The 14,904-nt window shown below is 30.6% G+C and overlaps 1 protein-coding gene across 3 annotated transcripts in view; it reads left to right on the top strand.

Annotated features, from left to right (window-relative positions):
* The first annotated feature begins 1,029 nt into the window (after positions 1-1,029).
* LOC130668957 (TLD domain-containing protein 2) overlaps positions 1,030-14,904 on the top strand; it is an 89,860-nt gene continuing 75,985 nt past the window's right edge. For 2 of the 3 annotated variants that reach the window (XM_057471550.1, XM_057471548.1), the window contains exon 1: positions 1,030-1,694. In XM_057471550.1, coding sequence (XP_057327533.1) covers positions 1,675-1,694 — 20 coding nt within the window. In that variant the 5' untranslated portion in view covers positions 1,030-1,674. Of the gene's footprint in view, positions 1,695-9,698; positions 9,876-14,904 lie in introns of those variants that run through there. The other variant, XM_057471547.1, reaches the window with a different exon arrangement.

Below are 14,904 nucleotides of genomic sequence, written 5' to 3'. Positions count from 1 at the left end.
AAGTTCCTGAGCCCAATCATCTGGCATCGTCTGGTGGGGAAATAGCAGTTAAGTGACGTTTTTTGGCTGCAATACACTTGGAGCGATTTAAATTTAAATCTTCAAGTGTATTAGGACACCCTTCTGCATATTATTTCCCCGCCAAGGTTTGTTCAAACACTTGGGTGTTTTTTATTTAATATTTTGAATATTTTTTTATCATATTCTGCCGCCATTTTATTTTGACGTACGATTTTTAATTTTTCTCCAGTTTATAATAATTTTGGGTGCATTCGGAAATACTCTAGCTCTAGATATCGCTGGACTAGAGCTAGACCTAGAGTATTTCCGAATGCACCCAAATTTAAATTATGATACTGAAGTTAGCTGATGCCCAGTAATTTTTGGATTTTTTTTTCTCAAGATAAATTATAAAAAAAATGCACTTGTAGTTTTTTAAATTTTCTACATGTGCATTTTTTATTATTTTTTTTTTTGTAATTGAATGTCGAAAAAAAAATTCAAAAATTTTTAAGTGTCTTCTAACTTCAGGATCATGATCCAGAAACTGACAATAAAAAATTTTTAGATTTTTTTTAAACAAATTAATGATTAAAAAAAAAAAAACTAAAAATATCTACATTTAGAAAATTAAAAAACCTAAAAGTGCATTTTTTCCGAATATTTTTTTTTTCATAATTTATCTTGAAAAAAATAATCCAAAAATTACTAGACGTCGGCTAACTTCAGTATTATTCAGAATCATCAATAAGCAGACAGATAAATTTAAAATTACAAATAAATAGAGTAAACAATACATCAAACAAAATTTAAAAAAATGCGCATTTCAAAAATTTTGAAATTCACCCGCGCATTTTTTATAAATTCAATATTTTTTAAATTATTTACCCTCGTTATTTAAAATTTAAAATTTGTCTGTCTACTACATTCACACTCATGGCCAACCTCCATATCCTCTCGCAAGATGGCGCCCGCGCTCGCTTTTCGGAGTTTAAGAATCGTTAGTACTCGTCGTTAGTCGTCGTTGTCGTCAACAATCAATGAAAGACACACCAACACGTCGAGAAAAATAATAAAAGAGCAATAAAAATAAAAAAAAATGTTTTTTGGGTTGACTCGCGAGTCTTACCCCCACATCGAGAGTATTGATCTTTAGTGCTCATATGTGCAGTGTAACGAGACAATTTAAACTTAATAACCCACAAGAAAACTATTAACAGCCAAGGCCTAATCGCGTAATTATTTTTTTATTTTATAATTTTTATTATTATTATCACAATAATTATTTTTGATAACATAAATGAGTAAATTGGCGCGCGCATGCTGTTTCCTGTCACCTGTGTGTACACCGGTTGTCTACATGCTGTGTTCGTACCATTTGTCGCGGTATTATAAATTCAGTGACGTTTAAGTTTCGCGGTGTTTATTTTTATTTTCTTTAATTATCATTATTATTGGAGACTAGTAAAATTAAATTAAAACCAATCACGCGGCCTAAATCTACAGCTCAGCAAGAACGTGCCTAACTTGTCAGTCTGTTGATGACAAACAACCGAAAATCATCGGAATCATCAGCTGAAAAATAATAATTATCCACATCAGCATCATCAAAGAACGCGACGACGCAAACGGGGACAAGGCAAAAGTTTGCTAGAGTACCAGCAGCGAAAACGAATGGCTGACCAAGGAAAAATGTAAGTTTTTTTTTCTTTTACATCAACATCAACATCTGCATAGAAATATGTATATATATATATATATATATATATAAGGATATAAAAGTACAATTACTCAATGTCGGTACGACTCGCATATTTCATCCCCCAGGAACCCCGAGGGTTTGCGAGTCCAATTAACGGGTGACATAAAAATAAAAATAACAAAAAGAACGAATATTTAAAATCTACATGGAGTGTAGACAGTTTTCAGTCTACAGTAAAGTCTTAGTCTGCTGTTTTTTCTTGGGACAAATATCCATTGGTTGGTTAAATAGCCATTTACCCTCTGACCCTATTGATGCGCTTAAAATTAATTTTTTATTTCGCTCGATGCTCGGGCTTTTTATCATCGGCATCAACTGTCCTATTTATTTAACTCAGGCATTTTAAATTACAGTACTCAGCCACTTTTTTTGTTTCTATTATTAAATTTTCATTTGCATTTGAATTAACATTAACATTTTTTATCCGTAGTACAACTAAACTCTTACGTATCCATTCTCACATACATAATAGAGTACGTGTACACTTATTACATTATAATTTATCGTATAAAAAATGAGAATGCGAATTTCAACTTTGCCGACAGTTTGACTGTTACTTTGCTCCAAAGTCTGGGATTTAATGTTTTAATAATTTATTTAAAAGTTAAACCACTTTCTATAAAATTATGATAATTATCTGGGCAATTTTAAACCTGTATTTAGATTGGGTATTTATTTTTAGTTAATTAGATCAGGTTACTCTACTGTTTATCTTGAGTACATTTGATACCATAAATTGATGGGGATTCATTAGCGAGTGTCTGGTTTTCCAGCAGCTGTAGCAGTACATGAAGAAATTATTCTTGTTTGAAATTTTATGGTGTCATAGTGAAGTCAGACCATGGCCACCCTTCGAAAATTGAAATAAACACATGGAATAATTACTATGGCCATAGTAAAATTTACAACGATTGTATTACAAGTTCCTGTAACCATTGAAAATTTTACCATGGCCGTAGAAATTTTTCCATGTGTTTATTTCAACTTCTGCAGGTGGCTAACAGGGTCCGGCTTTACTATGACACCATAGCATATTTTGTAGGAGAATAATTTCGCTGTGTACTGCTACTGCTCCTGCTGCTGCTATACAGAGAAATTATGTTTTGAAATTCTATGGTGTCATAGTAAAGTCACACCATGGCCACTCTACGGTAATTGAAATAAACACATGGAAAAATTACTATGACCATAGTAACATTTTCAAAGATTTATTACAAGTTCCTGTAACCATTGAAAATTTTACTATGGTCGTAGTAAATTTTCCATGTGTTTATTTCAACTTCTGCCGGTGGCCAACATGGTCCGGATTTATTATGACACCATAGTATATTTTGTAGGAGAATGATTTCTCTGTGTACTGCTTCTGCTACTGCTACACAGAGAAATTCTCTCTTGAAGTTCTATGGTTTCATAGTAAAGTCACACCATGGCCACCCTACGGTAATTGAAATAAACACATGGAAAAATTACTATGGCCATGGTAAAATTTCCAATGATTACAGAAATTTGTCATATGATGGTTGTAAATTTTACTATGGGCATAGTAGTTTTTCCATGTGTTTATTTTCTATTTTCTGCAGATGACCGACATGGTCCGGCTTGACTATGACACCATAGAATTTTAAAAGATAATTTCTGTATGTAGCAGTATCAGGAGCAGTAACAGTAGAATGATATGAAATAGTACAACAACGTGCGTCACAGTATCTAGTCGGTCGGCTGTTCGCATTGATTTTGTATCCATTTTATCGGTCGCGAGAGTGCGCAGGTCAAGGTCAAGAGAAGTTTCACATTCTCTGGCGCGGGAAACGTCAAGAGGTATAACAACTACGGTTAAATCCCCTGATGGGTTTGTGCAACTGCTATTGCTATTTCTATTGCCATTGCCATCGCAATCCAATAAAATACACAATATAATGCACACACACACACACACACACTCATACTTAAACTATTACTACACTCCAGACACTGGGTGTGCAGTAATGGTTTTAATGGTGAACAGCATTCTCGATCTGCAACAATCAGAAACTCGGCTCGACTTGATATTATAACACATGACAAAACAGTTGTATGCCATCGATTGATACGCAACATATGTGTAAGACAACCGTTACTATTATTGATTACTACTCTGTAATTATTTCCATTACCGTCAAATCATCCGAGTTCTGATAATTGCTTACAGTAATTTGATTTTCGAGTCAATTTACATCCAATCAATAATATTTCACCGACGTTATCATTGCATATAACATATGCGCTCTGTATATTTTATATATTTATATATATAATGATAAGATTTAATAATAAATTAAAATGATAATAAATATGGATCTGATATGAATATACACTGCGACGCAATGGACTTAAATAATTTTGAGTTATGAGTTTCGTCAAGTGTTTTATTTAACGGATACACCACATGACGTTTCGGCATGACCAACATACTTAATATATATAACAAGAATTTAGTTGGTATTGAGTTTTAGTTTGAATTTAAGTTACAGTTGGAGATGTCGAGTGTCACGTATGCATTATCGAGTAGTTACTGCCTCTATTCGTGTGCTCCTAGTATCGCTATACGTATTTTGCTTATAGTTTGTGTATTATATTAGATATATGTACATATATGTGCATATGTTTGATACGATTCAAATGCACGTATAAAATATGATATGATACGAGTGAGGAAGGTGTTGTATAGGTACGAGTCCATGCGGTTGTCATCTTTCTTCCAACATTGTCTCTAACTGGGTTACACGTTACATTTATGACGCTTTTGTTCATTTCATGTAGGACATGATACTTAGTCGATCTACCGGTGATTTATACAAAAAAGTCGTAAATATTTTTATTGGGTTTTAAATTATTACCGACTTTGATTTTGAGGAAAATTCATTACGCGGAATTTTTTTAAATAACTCAATGTTTTGAAGGTCATACGGAAAAAACACCGGGGGAAAATTAGTTTTTAGTGAGAAAACAGGGCCCTCGTGGACAAAACTTCAAGTATTAGCGTTTGAACTGTAATAATTAAAATACTTCTTGTAATAAAGTAATTAGAATTATACACAGAAAAAAAAGTTATCTTGAGTCAAGAAAATATTTTGGAAAACAAACGTTTTCGGGAACTAAGTCGAGATTTTCTTGAGCCAAGAGAATTTGTCTTGGTTAAAAAAAATTCGTCTTGGTTGGAGATTTCTACTTTATCTGAGAAAATTTAGGCTTCCAAAAAAATTTTCTTGAATCAAGAATATTTCACCTTCAGTCGAGAATTTTTTTTGTTCTGTATAAAACGTAGAATGAAAGTTTAATATGAATGAAACGGTATTGAGGATTGAAAAAATTCTTCTATGAAACTGTAATAATTACTACGTCTCAGCAATTTTTACTGTTTCGAAGTAAAAGAACTTTGATATTCGAAACTGTAATTTTTACACCATTTTTTTCCCGTGCATGAACAGTAAAAATTTTTTTTTTTTTTAAATTAGTACAAAACTGTGCGTTAGAAAAACACTTTACCAAAATTTTTATAGTGTCTTAACATAATTCATTTGGGTAAAAAAAATAACACACAAAAATGTTACCGGTTCTAAAACTTTTACACATGAAAACGTTATCTGCGACACACGTAAAGTGTTGATTTAACATTTTTATTTGTGTTATTTTGATAAATTAACACGCGCTCTATGTTAAAGTTACATTTTTAAAGTATTGTTTGGACAGTACACTGTAAAAAATTTGCGGAGTGAATACGGATTTAATCAGGAGTGAATGCAGAGCGGATGTCTGTGTATTTATTTAATCCCTTGGAGTAAAACTCATTCCGAAAGGGAGTTAATTTTAATTTTAAAATTCCGAATCGGAGTGAATGCGGATTTAAATAAAATCCCGATCACTCCGAAATCGTCGCTGGAAAAATAAACTCCTATTTACTCTGCATTCGAGTGTTTTTTTTCTAAAACTCCGGAACTCTGAGTGACGGAAAGAATTCGGATTTAAATAAAATTCGTGACCACTCCACATTCGCTCCCGATTTTTTACAGTTTAACACTGAGTAAATGTTACTTTCATTTCAATTAACACCCAAAAATGTTAAGTATTTAACACACTTTTTTCTTTACACAAATACGAATAATTTTTTACTGTGGTGATAAAAAATGATTTCTAATTAATTCTAAATATAAAGTTACTGATGGCAAGTTTCTTTTTTTATTAATTATTCAGGTAACGTTTGTTATTAATGTGGATGTAAGATTTATAATAATGATAATATTACTTTTTAAATGCTAATTCGATTCAACATGCCTATGAATAAATTGTCAAAGTTACTAAAGCATGAAACTGTTACAAGTGGAAACTAGGGGAAGAATTCAATGATTATTGATTTGAGTGTTAGCTTTTAAAGAGGGCCGCAAGTTATGGATGTATATCATATATATATGATATGATGTATGTAGATTGATGTCGAAGGAAAAGCATAATGTCAATGTGTTAAAAGCCTCGAGGACGGGAAATAAATATAAAAATACAACCAAGTAGTTTAGAAATTTTTTTTTTTTTCGGAGCTTCTAGACTCGAATCGTCATCGCGGCTCGATAAGGCACGCCCGCGGACATTAAACTTTTTTTTCACGATTGTATATTTTAAAAAAATTATGATTACAAGCTCGACTCCGGTGGCATTTACCAGCGATCGCAGATTAGAGAGTGCATTTGCTGCTCGGTAACCTCGTGAACACACGGCTATTTATGTGATGTGTTTCAGGTGATAAAACAGTAAAATATTTGTGCTGGTATAGTTTATTCTTTTTTATTTCATTTTTTTTTATCGTATCAAACACTTGACATCCTTTCGCAATCGCATTTATAATTTTTTTATTGAGATGACAATTACAGCAAAGCAGTAAAGAATTAAATGAAATAGTATTTTAATTAAAAAAAGGCCATTCGGCATCCGAAATAGAAGTAGATTTTTTACTTCAATCAATTCGTTAATGATAGATGTACCCTTAACAACGTTATTTAGAAAAAAATAACACAGAAAACAGTATTTTTCATTCATTAGAAAATTAAAAATTGTCACCATTTCTAGAATCCTCAACCGATTTTTAAAATTTTTAAATTTGATCAAGATAATTACCTAAAGAATAAGTATATAATTTAAAAATCACCAATCAAAAAATTTTCTATCGGCTACCAAGTTCTTTTTACATAATGAGGATAGATATACCCGTTAAAAAGTTATTTACGAAAAACCCGAAAAAGTAGGATTTTTCGTTATTTTTTGAATTTCAAATGTCCGCCATTTCTACACTAGTTGACCGATTTTGCTTATCTTCGAACTTAACCGTGATAATCGTTCATAGAATAAGTGTATCAAGTTTCATTAAGATCCGTTAAAAATTGTGGCCACTATCGTCGCAACAAGGCGCGTTATATTACATATACCCCCATGAAAAAAATTTATAAAAAAATATATGTTAAAATATAATAAAATGTATTTTTCATATAAAAAAAATACATAAAAAATATTTAAATATATATAAAATATGTATAAAAAATATATTTTAAATAGCTAACTTTTGGCCAATTTTCGTATATATTTCATATATTTTAAATGTATTTTAAATATATTGAAAATATATCTCAGAATACGTAAAAAATGTAATTATTGAAATATGAAAAATATATTTTTTATATATTTGAAATATATTTTTTTAATGTTTTTATACATGTATTTTTTAATATGTTCTAAGATATATTTTTAATATATTTAAAATATATAAAATATATACAAAAATCGGCCAAAAGTTAGCTATTGAAAATATATTTTTTATACATATTTTATATATTTATATTTTTTTTATGTATTTCTTTTATATGAAAAATATATTTTTTTTATAAATTTTTTTCATGGGGGTATATACATATAAACTTTTGAACCAACAGTATTTTTGGAACCTACTCGATGAATTATGATAAATTATGGCAAAATTCTTTGAAAATTCCACCATGAGGACAAATGCAAAAGATAGATTTCTATGAAATCTACAAAAAAAAAAAAAATATTTAATAATAATCTTATTGCGCAGTAAAAAATATTTATTATGTAGTGGCATTAATGAGAGCGTAAGATTAATGGCGGGTAAAATAGGTGGGCATTGTCTGCTGATGAGTTTAAGCACTTGGTCATTATTTGCTCGCGCCCTGGACCAAATGTTAAGCATTTCTCTGGTCTATGCTCCCCTTCTATTCCTACTGACGGCTCTCACTCTATTATTCTTCTCAGCTCATACTCATTTCACCTATTCAGCTATTCCTGTTACAATCTCTTGCTCCAGTGTTGTGTGTCGTAAATCCGTAAATCTCATCAACAGTCACGTAATCCACGTGGTTATAATTGCTTTTGAGCGTGTTTCAAGTGTCGTGTTCTATATTTATACTTCAAAATAGACTTTTCATCACTAAAAATACAAACACTGATCACGTTTTTTTCCTCAATTTTTTTTTCTTTATTAATTCAAACCATTCCAGTTAACGCTGCAAATAAATTGCGGCTTCGGAAAAATTATAAATAGATCTGTTTATAAACTGAGTTAACGTTTTTTTTTTTTTATAAGAGTTTTATTATTATTCTTATTTGTACTTTCGCTTCTGCTTTTCTTCAACTCTCCTGTAGTGGGCGAGGAGGGATGAATTATTCGATCGGGTTCCAGAGAGACGTATAGTTCATCGGGTTCTGTATATATCTATATATTTATATAAATATATACATATATATACAGACCCAGAGGGTAGTGTAGGAAGAGGCCGCCTGAAGACTGTCGATATTACACAGTTGCGACCTTGCAAGATCGACCAATACTGTTACTACCTTCCTCTATATTATTTTTTTCTTCTTCATTAATTTTATAAAATGTTTATTTTTTTTTTTTTTAATTTTCTCAGTTCTTACCTTCAACATCGGATAATAATTGTAATGATATTTAATTTTTCCCTTTCTGGTAATTGCGTTGATTTATCGGAGTTTCAATAAAAATTTTTTTACCCCGCATTCAATATTTTTTGTTTTTATTTTTATTTGTGAAAAATGTTTTTCCATCATAAAATCAATTGATTACTAGCGAAAATTAATTTACGAAAATTGAGTAGATTTTCGAGTGGCAAAAAATTCAATTGATAGAAAAATTCAATGAAAATTTTTTTTTTTTAAGTTAATTAATTATATGAATCGGGGTATGTTTATAATGAAATCATATTAACAATTGTTAAAATTAAAAATATCGATGAGCTTAATTAATTCACGCTGACATAACTAGGTCAGACAAAATTTCCGGTCATGAGGAGGAGAATGAGCTATAGGAAGTAAAAGGAAGGGCAGGGAGAGAGGGAAAGTGAATAGGAATAGAGGAGAGGGGGTAATATAAAATGATTGATACGTTGTAGATAAAATCCAGGACGAGGAGGACGTAGGGTGCAGGTGTGCTGTTGGAATGCATTTATGTGAGGCGCGATTGCAATCGGGTATAAAAAAAAATAAATAACAGAACGCAAGCTCGCGAGAAAATGGTGAGAAAAAAAGACAGCTTTGTCCCTTGCATAGATTTCGCACATTTGTGTCACGGAACGACTGACAGAGAGCTTCTGAGTGTTCTGAGGAGAGAAGTAGGAAGAGAAGGCAAGGGATGGTGAGCAGTAGTTTTGCAGAGACGCAAAAGGTAGAGTGTTATTCGCGAAGGTGGAGCAAAGTGAGGGTGGAGCGACGCGCGCCAGAATGAGGCCGTTCTGACCGTTCGGGGGTTGCGCGCTTTCGTTCGAGACTCGGTATACTATATTCTAATATTATATAGATATACGTTCGCTATATACACCTATACCTCTGCCAAGAGGAATATCACCACTGAGGGTTAAACTAAAACGTCAGTTACCTCGCGACAATTCTCACGGTATCATCGGTACTCTTGGTATTCCACGGGGCGATTCAACCCCACATATACTAAATCAACTCTTTTTATTGTTGTTTATCTACTGTATTATATTTTTTTACTCTTTCATATTTTTTTAAACTTTTTTTTACTTTTTGTTTTCGCATTTTTAATGTGAGACAGGTGAGACTTGTTGCTATGAAAATATAATTAATTCATTAATTAATTAAAAAAACTTTTTTTTTCACAAATTAAATTGTGGTAAACTTGGCAAATAATTTTTCTGCAGGTATTTTAAATTTAAAAATTTTATTGAACGTGACAAATATTTTAACATAAAATATTTAAATAATTTTTTTTTTCACTAAAAAATTTTTTTTGTTTGAATAAAAAATGTCGGTATTAAAAAAAAAATTTATTACTGTTTTAAATAAAAAAATTAGTATGTGAAAAAATAAATAGTCCCGGAGCGACAATTTGTGTTAAGCTATTTATTAAAACACTAGTATCGTTTGATTATACGCGTGATTTACGTTAACGATAGTGTAACGATTATTTGATAACGTCATGTTTTCGTAATTAGGGGAGGGCGATAAAGATTATGAGGGGTAGCACGGAATCATTTGTCACTTTGATAAATTAAGAAAAACTTGCAACCACAAATTCAATAAACTGAACAAAATAAAATACACACATTAGTAAATTAAAAAAAAAAGTATATTGATAAAGAATAAGTATAATTGTAAGTGAAAAATGTGTTGATAAAAAGTAAACATTGAGGGAGAGACGTAAGAGAGTTTAACGAGTTTGATCGGTTTTAAATTCGCGGTTAAATGCATTGAGTTAAAGAGAGTTATATATATTTGTATGTACAAGTGATAAGAGCGTAAGAGAACGAGATGCGATTGCCTCGAGAGTAAAAGGGAAAGGGGTAACACTCCTTGAATGCCGTCTGCTGTTGGAATCGTGCCAGCGAGGGATGATAACCTTCACCCTCAGCTCTTGACGCGAAGAGAGGGAAATTTAAAAAAACATGAAAAAATGGTTTTTAAAAATTAATCTCGGAACTGAAGGAGTTGTTGAGGGTAGTAGCTCGTATTGTACCTCGCAATTACAACAAAACATTTTAAAGATAATAATAACAGCCTAGTTTTCATATTTTTTATACTTCTTTATATTAAAAGATATTTCTGTCAATATTTTACGGGCTAAATTTTAATAACAAAAGATTCCGGTGCATTGCGAAGTCAAATTTATTCCCGAGTTCTGCACTCGTGACTCCTGTGGCTTTTGTTAATTTTTTAAATTTTATGTTTGCGTAAAAAAATGGTTGATAATTTTTTTTTTTATTTTTTTGACGAAAATGATCAATTTTATCGCGGTTACGATCCTGGTTAAACCACATGAGAGCGTTGGCTCAGCGATTTTCACGGTGGTGTTGCACTAGCTATCTCGCTAATGAAATTTTAGCCCTCCCTCATCTCTCTTATGCTCACGTTTATAGTCTATAAAAATATATGTGTATAAATAAACATATAAATGCATGAATGTACTTCGTTATTTGCATGAAAATCAAAATTAAAAATTTTTAAAGCGAATGTTTATGAATAAAAAAATTTAAAAAAAATTCTCTTTCACCAGAGTTCGTATAAATAAAACTCAGTAAATAGTAAGGATTAATAATTTAAACTCTGTTAAAATAATTAATCTGACTTAGTAATTCGTGGAAAAATTTTTTCATCAACTTTTTTTAAAATTCAATTTCAAAAATTTAAATTGCGTTAAATTTAATGATCCGCAAGTTAGCAGACAATTCATAATTTTCGAATTTTTGTCACCAAATGAATTACAAAAAAAAAAAAAAAAAAAAAAAATATGTACATGTAGAGAATTGAAAAAACTATAGGTACTATTTTTTCGAATATTTTTTTTTAATAATTTATTGTTTTAAAAATTATCAGACGTCGGTTAACTTCAGTATCATTAAATTTAAATGACATGCAATTAAAAAATTGAAACTTCATGCGAAAGTTCAATTTAAAAATTTTACTGGTAATTTGTTTATAATTTAATTTCGTTAAATAAAACAAAATTAAAATATACACAATATGTGTAAACGTCATGAGCAGAAACAGGTTTATGTTATCAGTAATTTAACGATAGTATTACACGAGTATTGATCCAATGAGACAATAAATATTCAAATTAAATAAAAAAATAACAATAATAGTACCAACAATAGTCGTTACTAAAAAAAAAAATATATATGGTATTTTGGGATTAATTAAAACAAAAAATCATTAGTGTTTGTTTGATCGTTACACGGTTTCAATCCAATTAAAATTTAAATTCGCGATACTGAGTAATTGTTATAGAACAGTCTAAATAAAATATCATGTGCAATAATTATTACATTGTATAATTGATAAGTGGAAAGCGAGTTTATGCTGTATCGAACACAAAGCGGTATTTGATGATAAGTATTTATCACTAATATGGTAATTTATAATTGCGTAGGAATAATTATAATGTCACAGTTGGCCGTGACCACACCCTGTATCGAGCTATCAATCAACAACTTAGGGTCACTTCGGTAAATGTTATTCAATAAACATATACATATATATGTATATATATATATATATATATATCTGGGATCACTTGCTGCCAGTAGTGTCAGTTTACAAGATCAAAGATCAAAGTAACCTTTTCTGTCACTTTGTCAAGGGTTCTTGTCCTCTTTGCTACACTTTTTTTTCTTTTTCTCAAATCTTTACCTCAAAGACGTATTTTACACAGCGGAAAGCAATTTATTTAGTTTTTTTTAAATTAATTAAATTCTTGGTGAAATTAAAAATTCCTTAAATAATTTTGAATATTTTGTTTATTAAATTCTTGGAGTTTTTTTTCAAAGAATATATTGTTTGAAAAATTTATTAAATTGAATGTTAAGGTTGGGCTTTTTGTTTCAAACATTTATGGACGTTAGTGTAATTGCAGTAGCCGCGTTATTTTTTATTCCGAGATTTCGCGTTACTGGTTCCAAAAGGACTTACAATTTTACGCGCCCTTTCGGCTTTAGAGAGCTTCTAAGAGCCAAAAGGGCGTATAATTTTTTTTTTACTACAAATATTTTTGCAGACTTATTTTAAAGCTCAAAATTGTATAAAATTTTTGAAAGCCAAAAAGGCATGTAATTTAAGTCATGCGCCCTTTAAGTTTTCAAAACTTTTTTTTAATCTTTAAGGTAAAAGCCCATACCCGCTCACTTTTTATTGGAGTGAGATTAAATCACTCAATATAAATTAATAAATAAAATTAAAAACCATATTTTTTTTTATAGTTATTTTTTGAAGTTTCGAGTATTAGAATAAAATTTTAGTTTGAAGAATAATGTTGATAACTAATTATTATTAATTTTTTAAATAAGCTCCTTGAGTGTACCCATAATCGCTCACTAAAAGTTGTGATGTACCATTACTCGACCAACACATGGCCCTATAGTCGCTCAAAGACAATATCTATTAAACTATGATAAGTTTATTGATTTGGACAAGTAATTTATAAATTATACTACTTTATTCTTTCATAATATAAAATTTCATGAATTTTAAAAATGTATTTATTAAGATATAGTTATAACAATTCTTAAAAAATTTGACGTTACCTAAATTTAATCTAACGAATGAACGTTAAAGTAAAAAATGCCCGGCTTTGCGCGATTTTGAAAACAGTCATTTAATTTAAATTTATAATCTATTATAAAATAATTTGATACATCATATTTTAATATATTTAGTTTCACAAATAATTATTTATCAATAATAATATTTTTAGTTGTAATTTTTTTTTATAAAAATTATAAAAAAACGCCTTAAACAGTTAAAGTGAGCGACTAATGGTACTGAGCGGGTATATACGGGCTTTTACCTTAGCACTAAAATGTCTACCTCACAATTTGGAATGAAAAAAAATCATACGCCCTTTTGGCTTCAGGAATCTCCCTAAAGTCGAAAGGGCGAATGTATTTTTGAAATTAGTAACGCGATTTATTATCAGTAGTAATTAATTTCTCTCTAATTTACTCGTCATTGCTTTATACATCTATACTGTGTAATTTGTTCGCTAGAGAGATAAAAATAGTACAGCAAATGTTTTAAAAGCCCAGATATATAACGCACTATATTCATCGGTTCAGCCAGAGAGCCATAAAAATTTTATCGTCTGTTTATCAGACGTACTAACGCAACCGTTAATTTATACACAATCTGTATTTACGCATGCAGTATTAATGCAAAAAATGTTTTTCATTTTTATTTTTGTTGAATATAAAATGTTTCGGTGAATTTATTTTTCAATGTTGAGCCGGTTATTTTAAAAAAACATTTTATTTAATTTACTTTTACGGTAATGACATCTATTGGAATAGTTGGATAGAGGAAGGAAAAAAATATGCAGATAATAGAGGGAGAGAGGAAGGGAACAAGTAGTGAAACTGGAATTTGATCAGACTCGAAGAGTGGCCTTGTCGGTAGAATAGTAAGAGGATTCGCATGTAATCCAATATCGGGGCACGTGCACGTACGAGGAAGAGAAAACTCAGATAGGAAATGATAGGACACAGTAATATTATATTATATATATATTCCTAGTGTGATAGTACTTGCTCCCGAGATACCGCGATAGGTCAGTCTGTGCAAATGAACCCCGTTTTATTATACACCTTTTTTTCCGGCCCTTGGGTATACCGCACACCTTTTACACGCTTAGTACTGTCGAGTTTTCTGGTTAATGAGTGTGAAAACTCATGGAGAAAATACACTTGAGGTAAAAATCCTAGTTTAGCTCAACTCTTGCGCCGCCAGTTTTATTTGATGTTACGGGAAATTTTACGGGGTTGCACATTGAGGAAATTTTTTTTATACTTGTATAGAAAAAAAATAAAAGTCGTAAAAGTTTATTCGCCTTTATATGTTAAAAATCAAACTAACAATCGAGGTCAATGCCCTTTCTTTTCTTCGAACCAGCGTTACACTGAGAAAAAATAAATTTTAGAAATATTGAACTTCTTTCTTAGCAGGGGTTGTCAGATATTTTCGGCTGGGTTTTTTTCGGAAACAAAATCTCTCAATACAAAACACGGAGCGCACTTTGATACATTACTGTCTGATCTGGCGAAGTGCGCTTTAATTGTTTCATAATATTCGTTTGT

This window comes from Microplitis mediator, chromosome 5 (assembly GCF_029852145.1).
Source record: "Microplitis mediator isolate UGA2020A chromosome 5, iyMicMedi2.1, whole genome shotgun sequence".
NCBI classification, from domain to species: Eukaryota; Metazoa; Arthropoda; class Insecta; order Hymenoptera; family Braconidae; genus Microplitis; species Microplitis mediator.
Note: the sequence above shows the minus strand (reverse complement) of the source record. Positions and strands in the feature narration are given on the sequence as shown.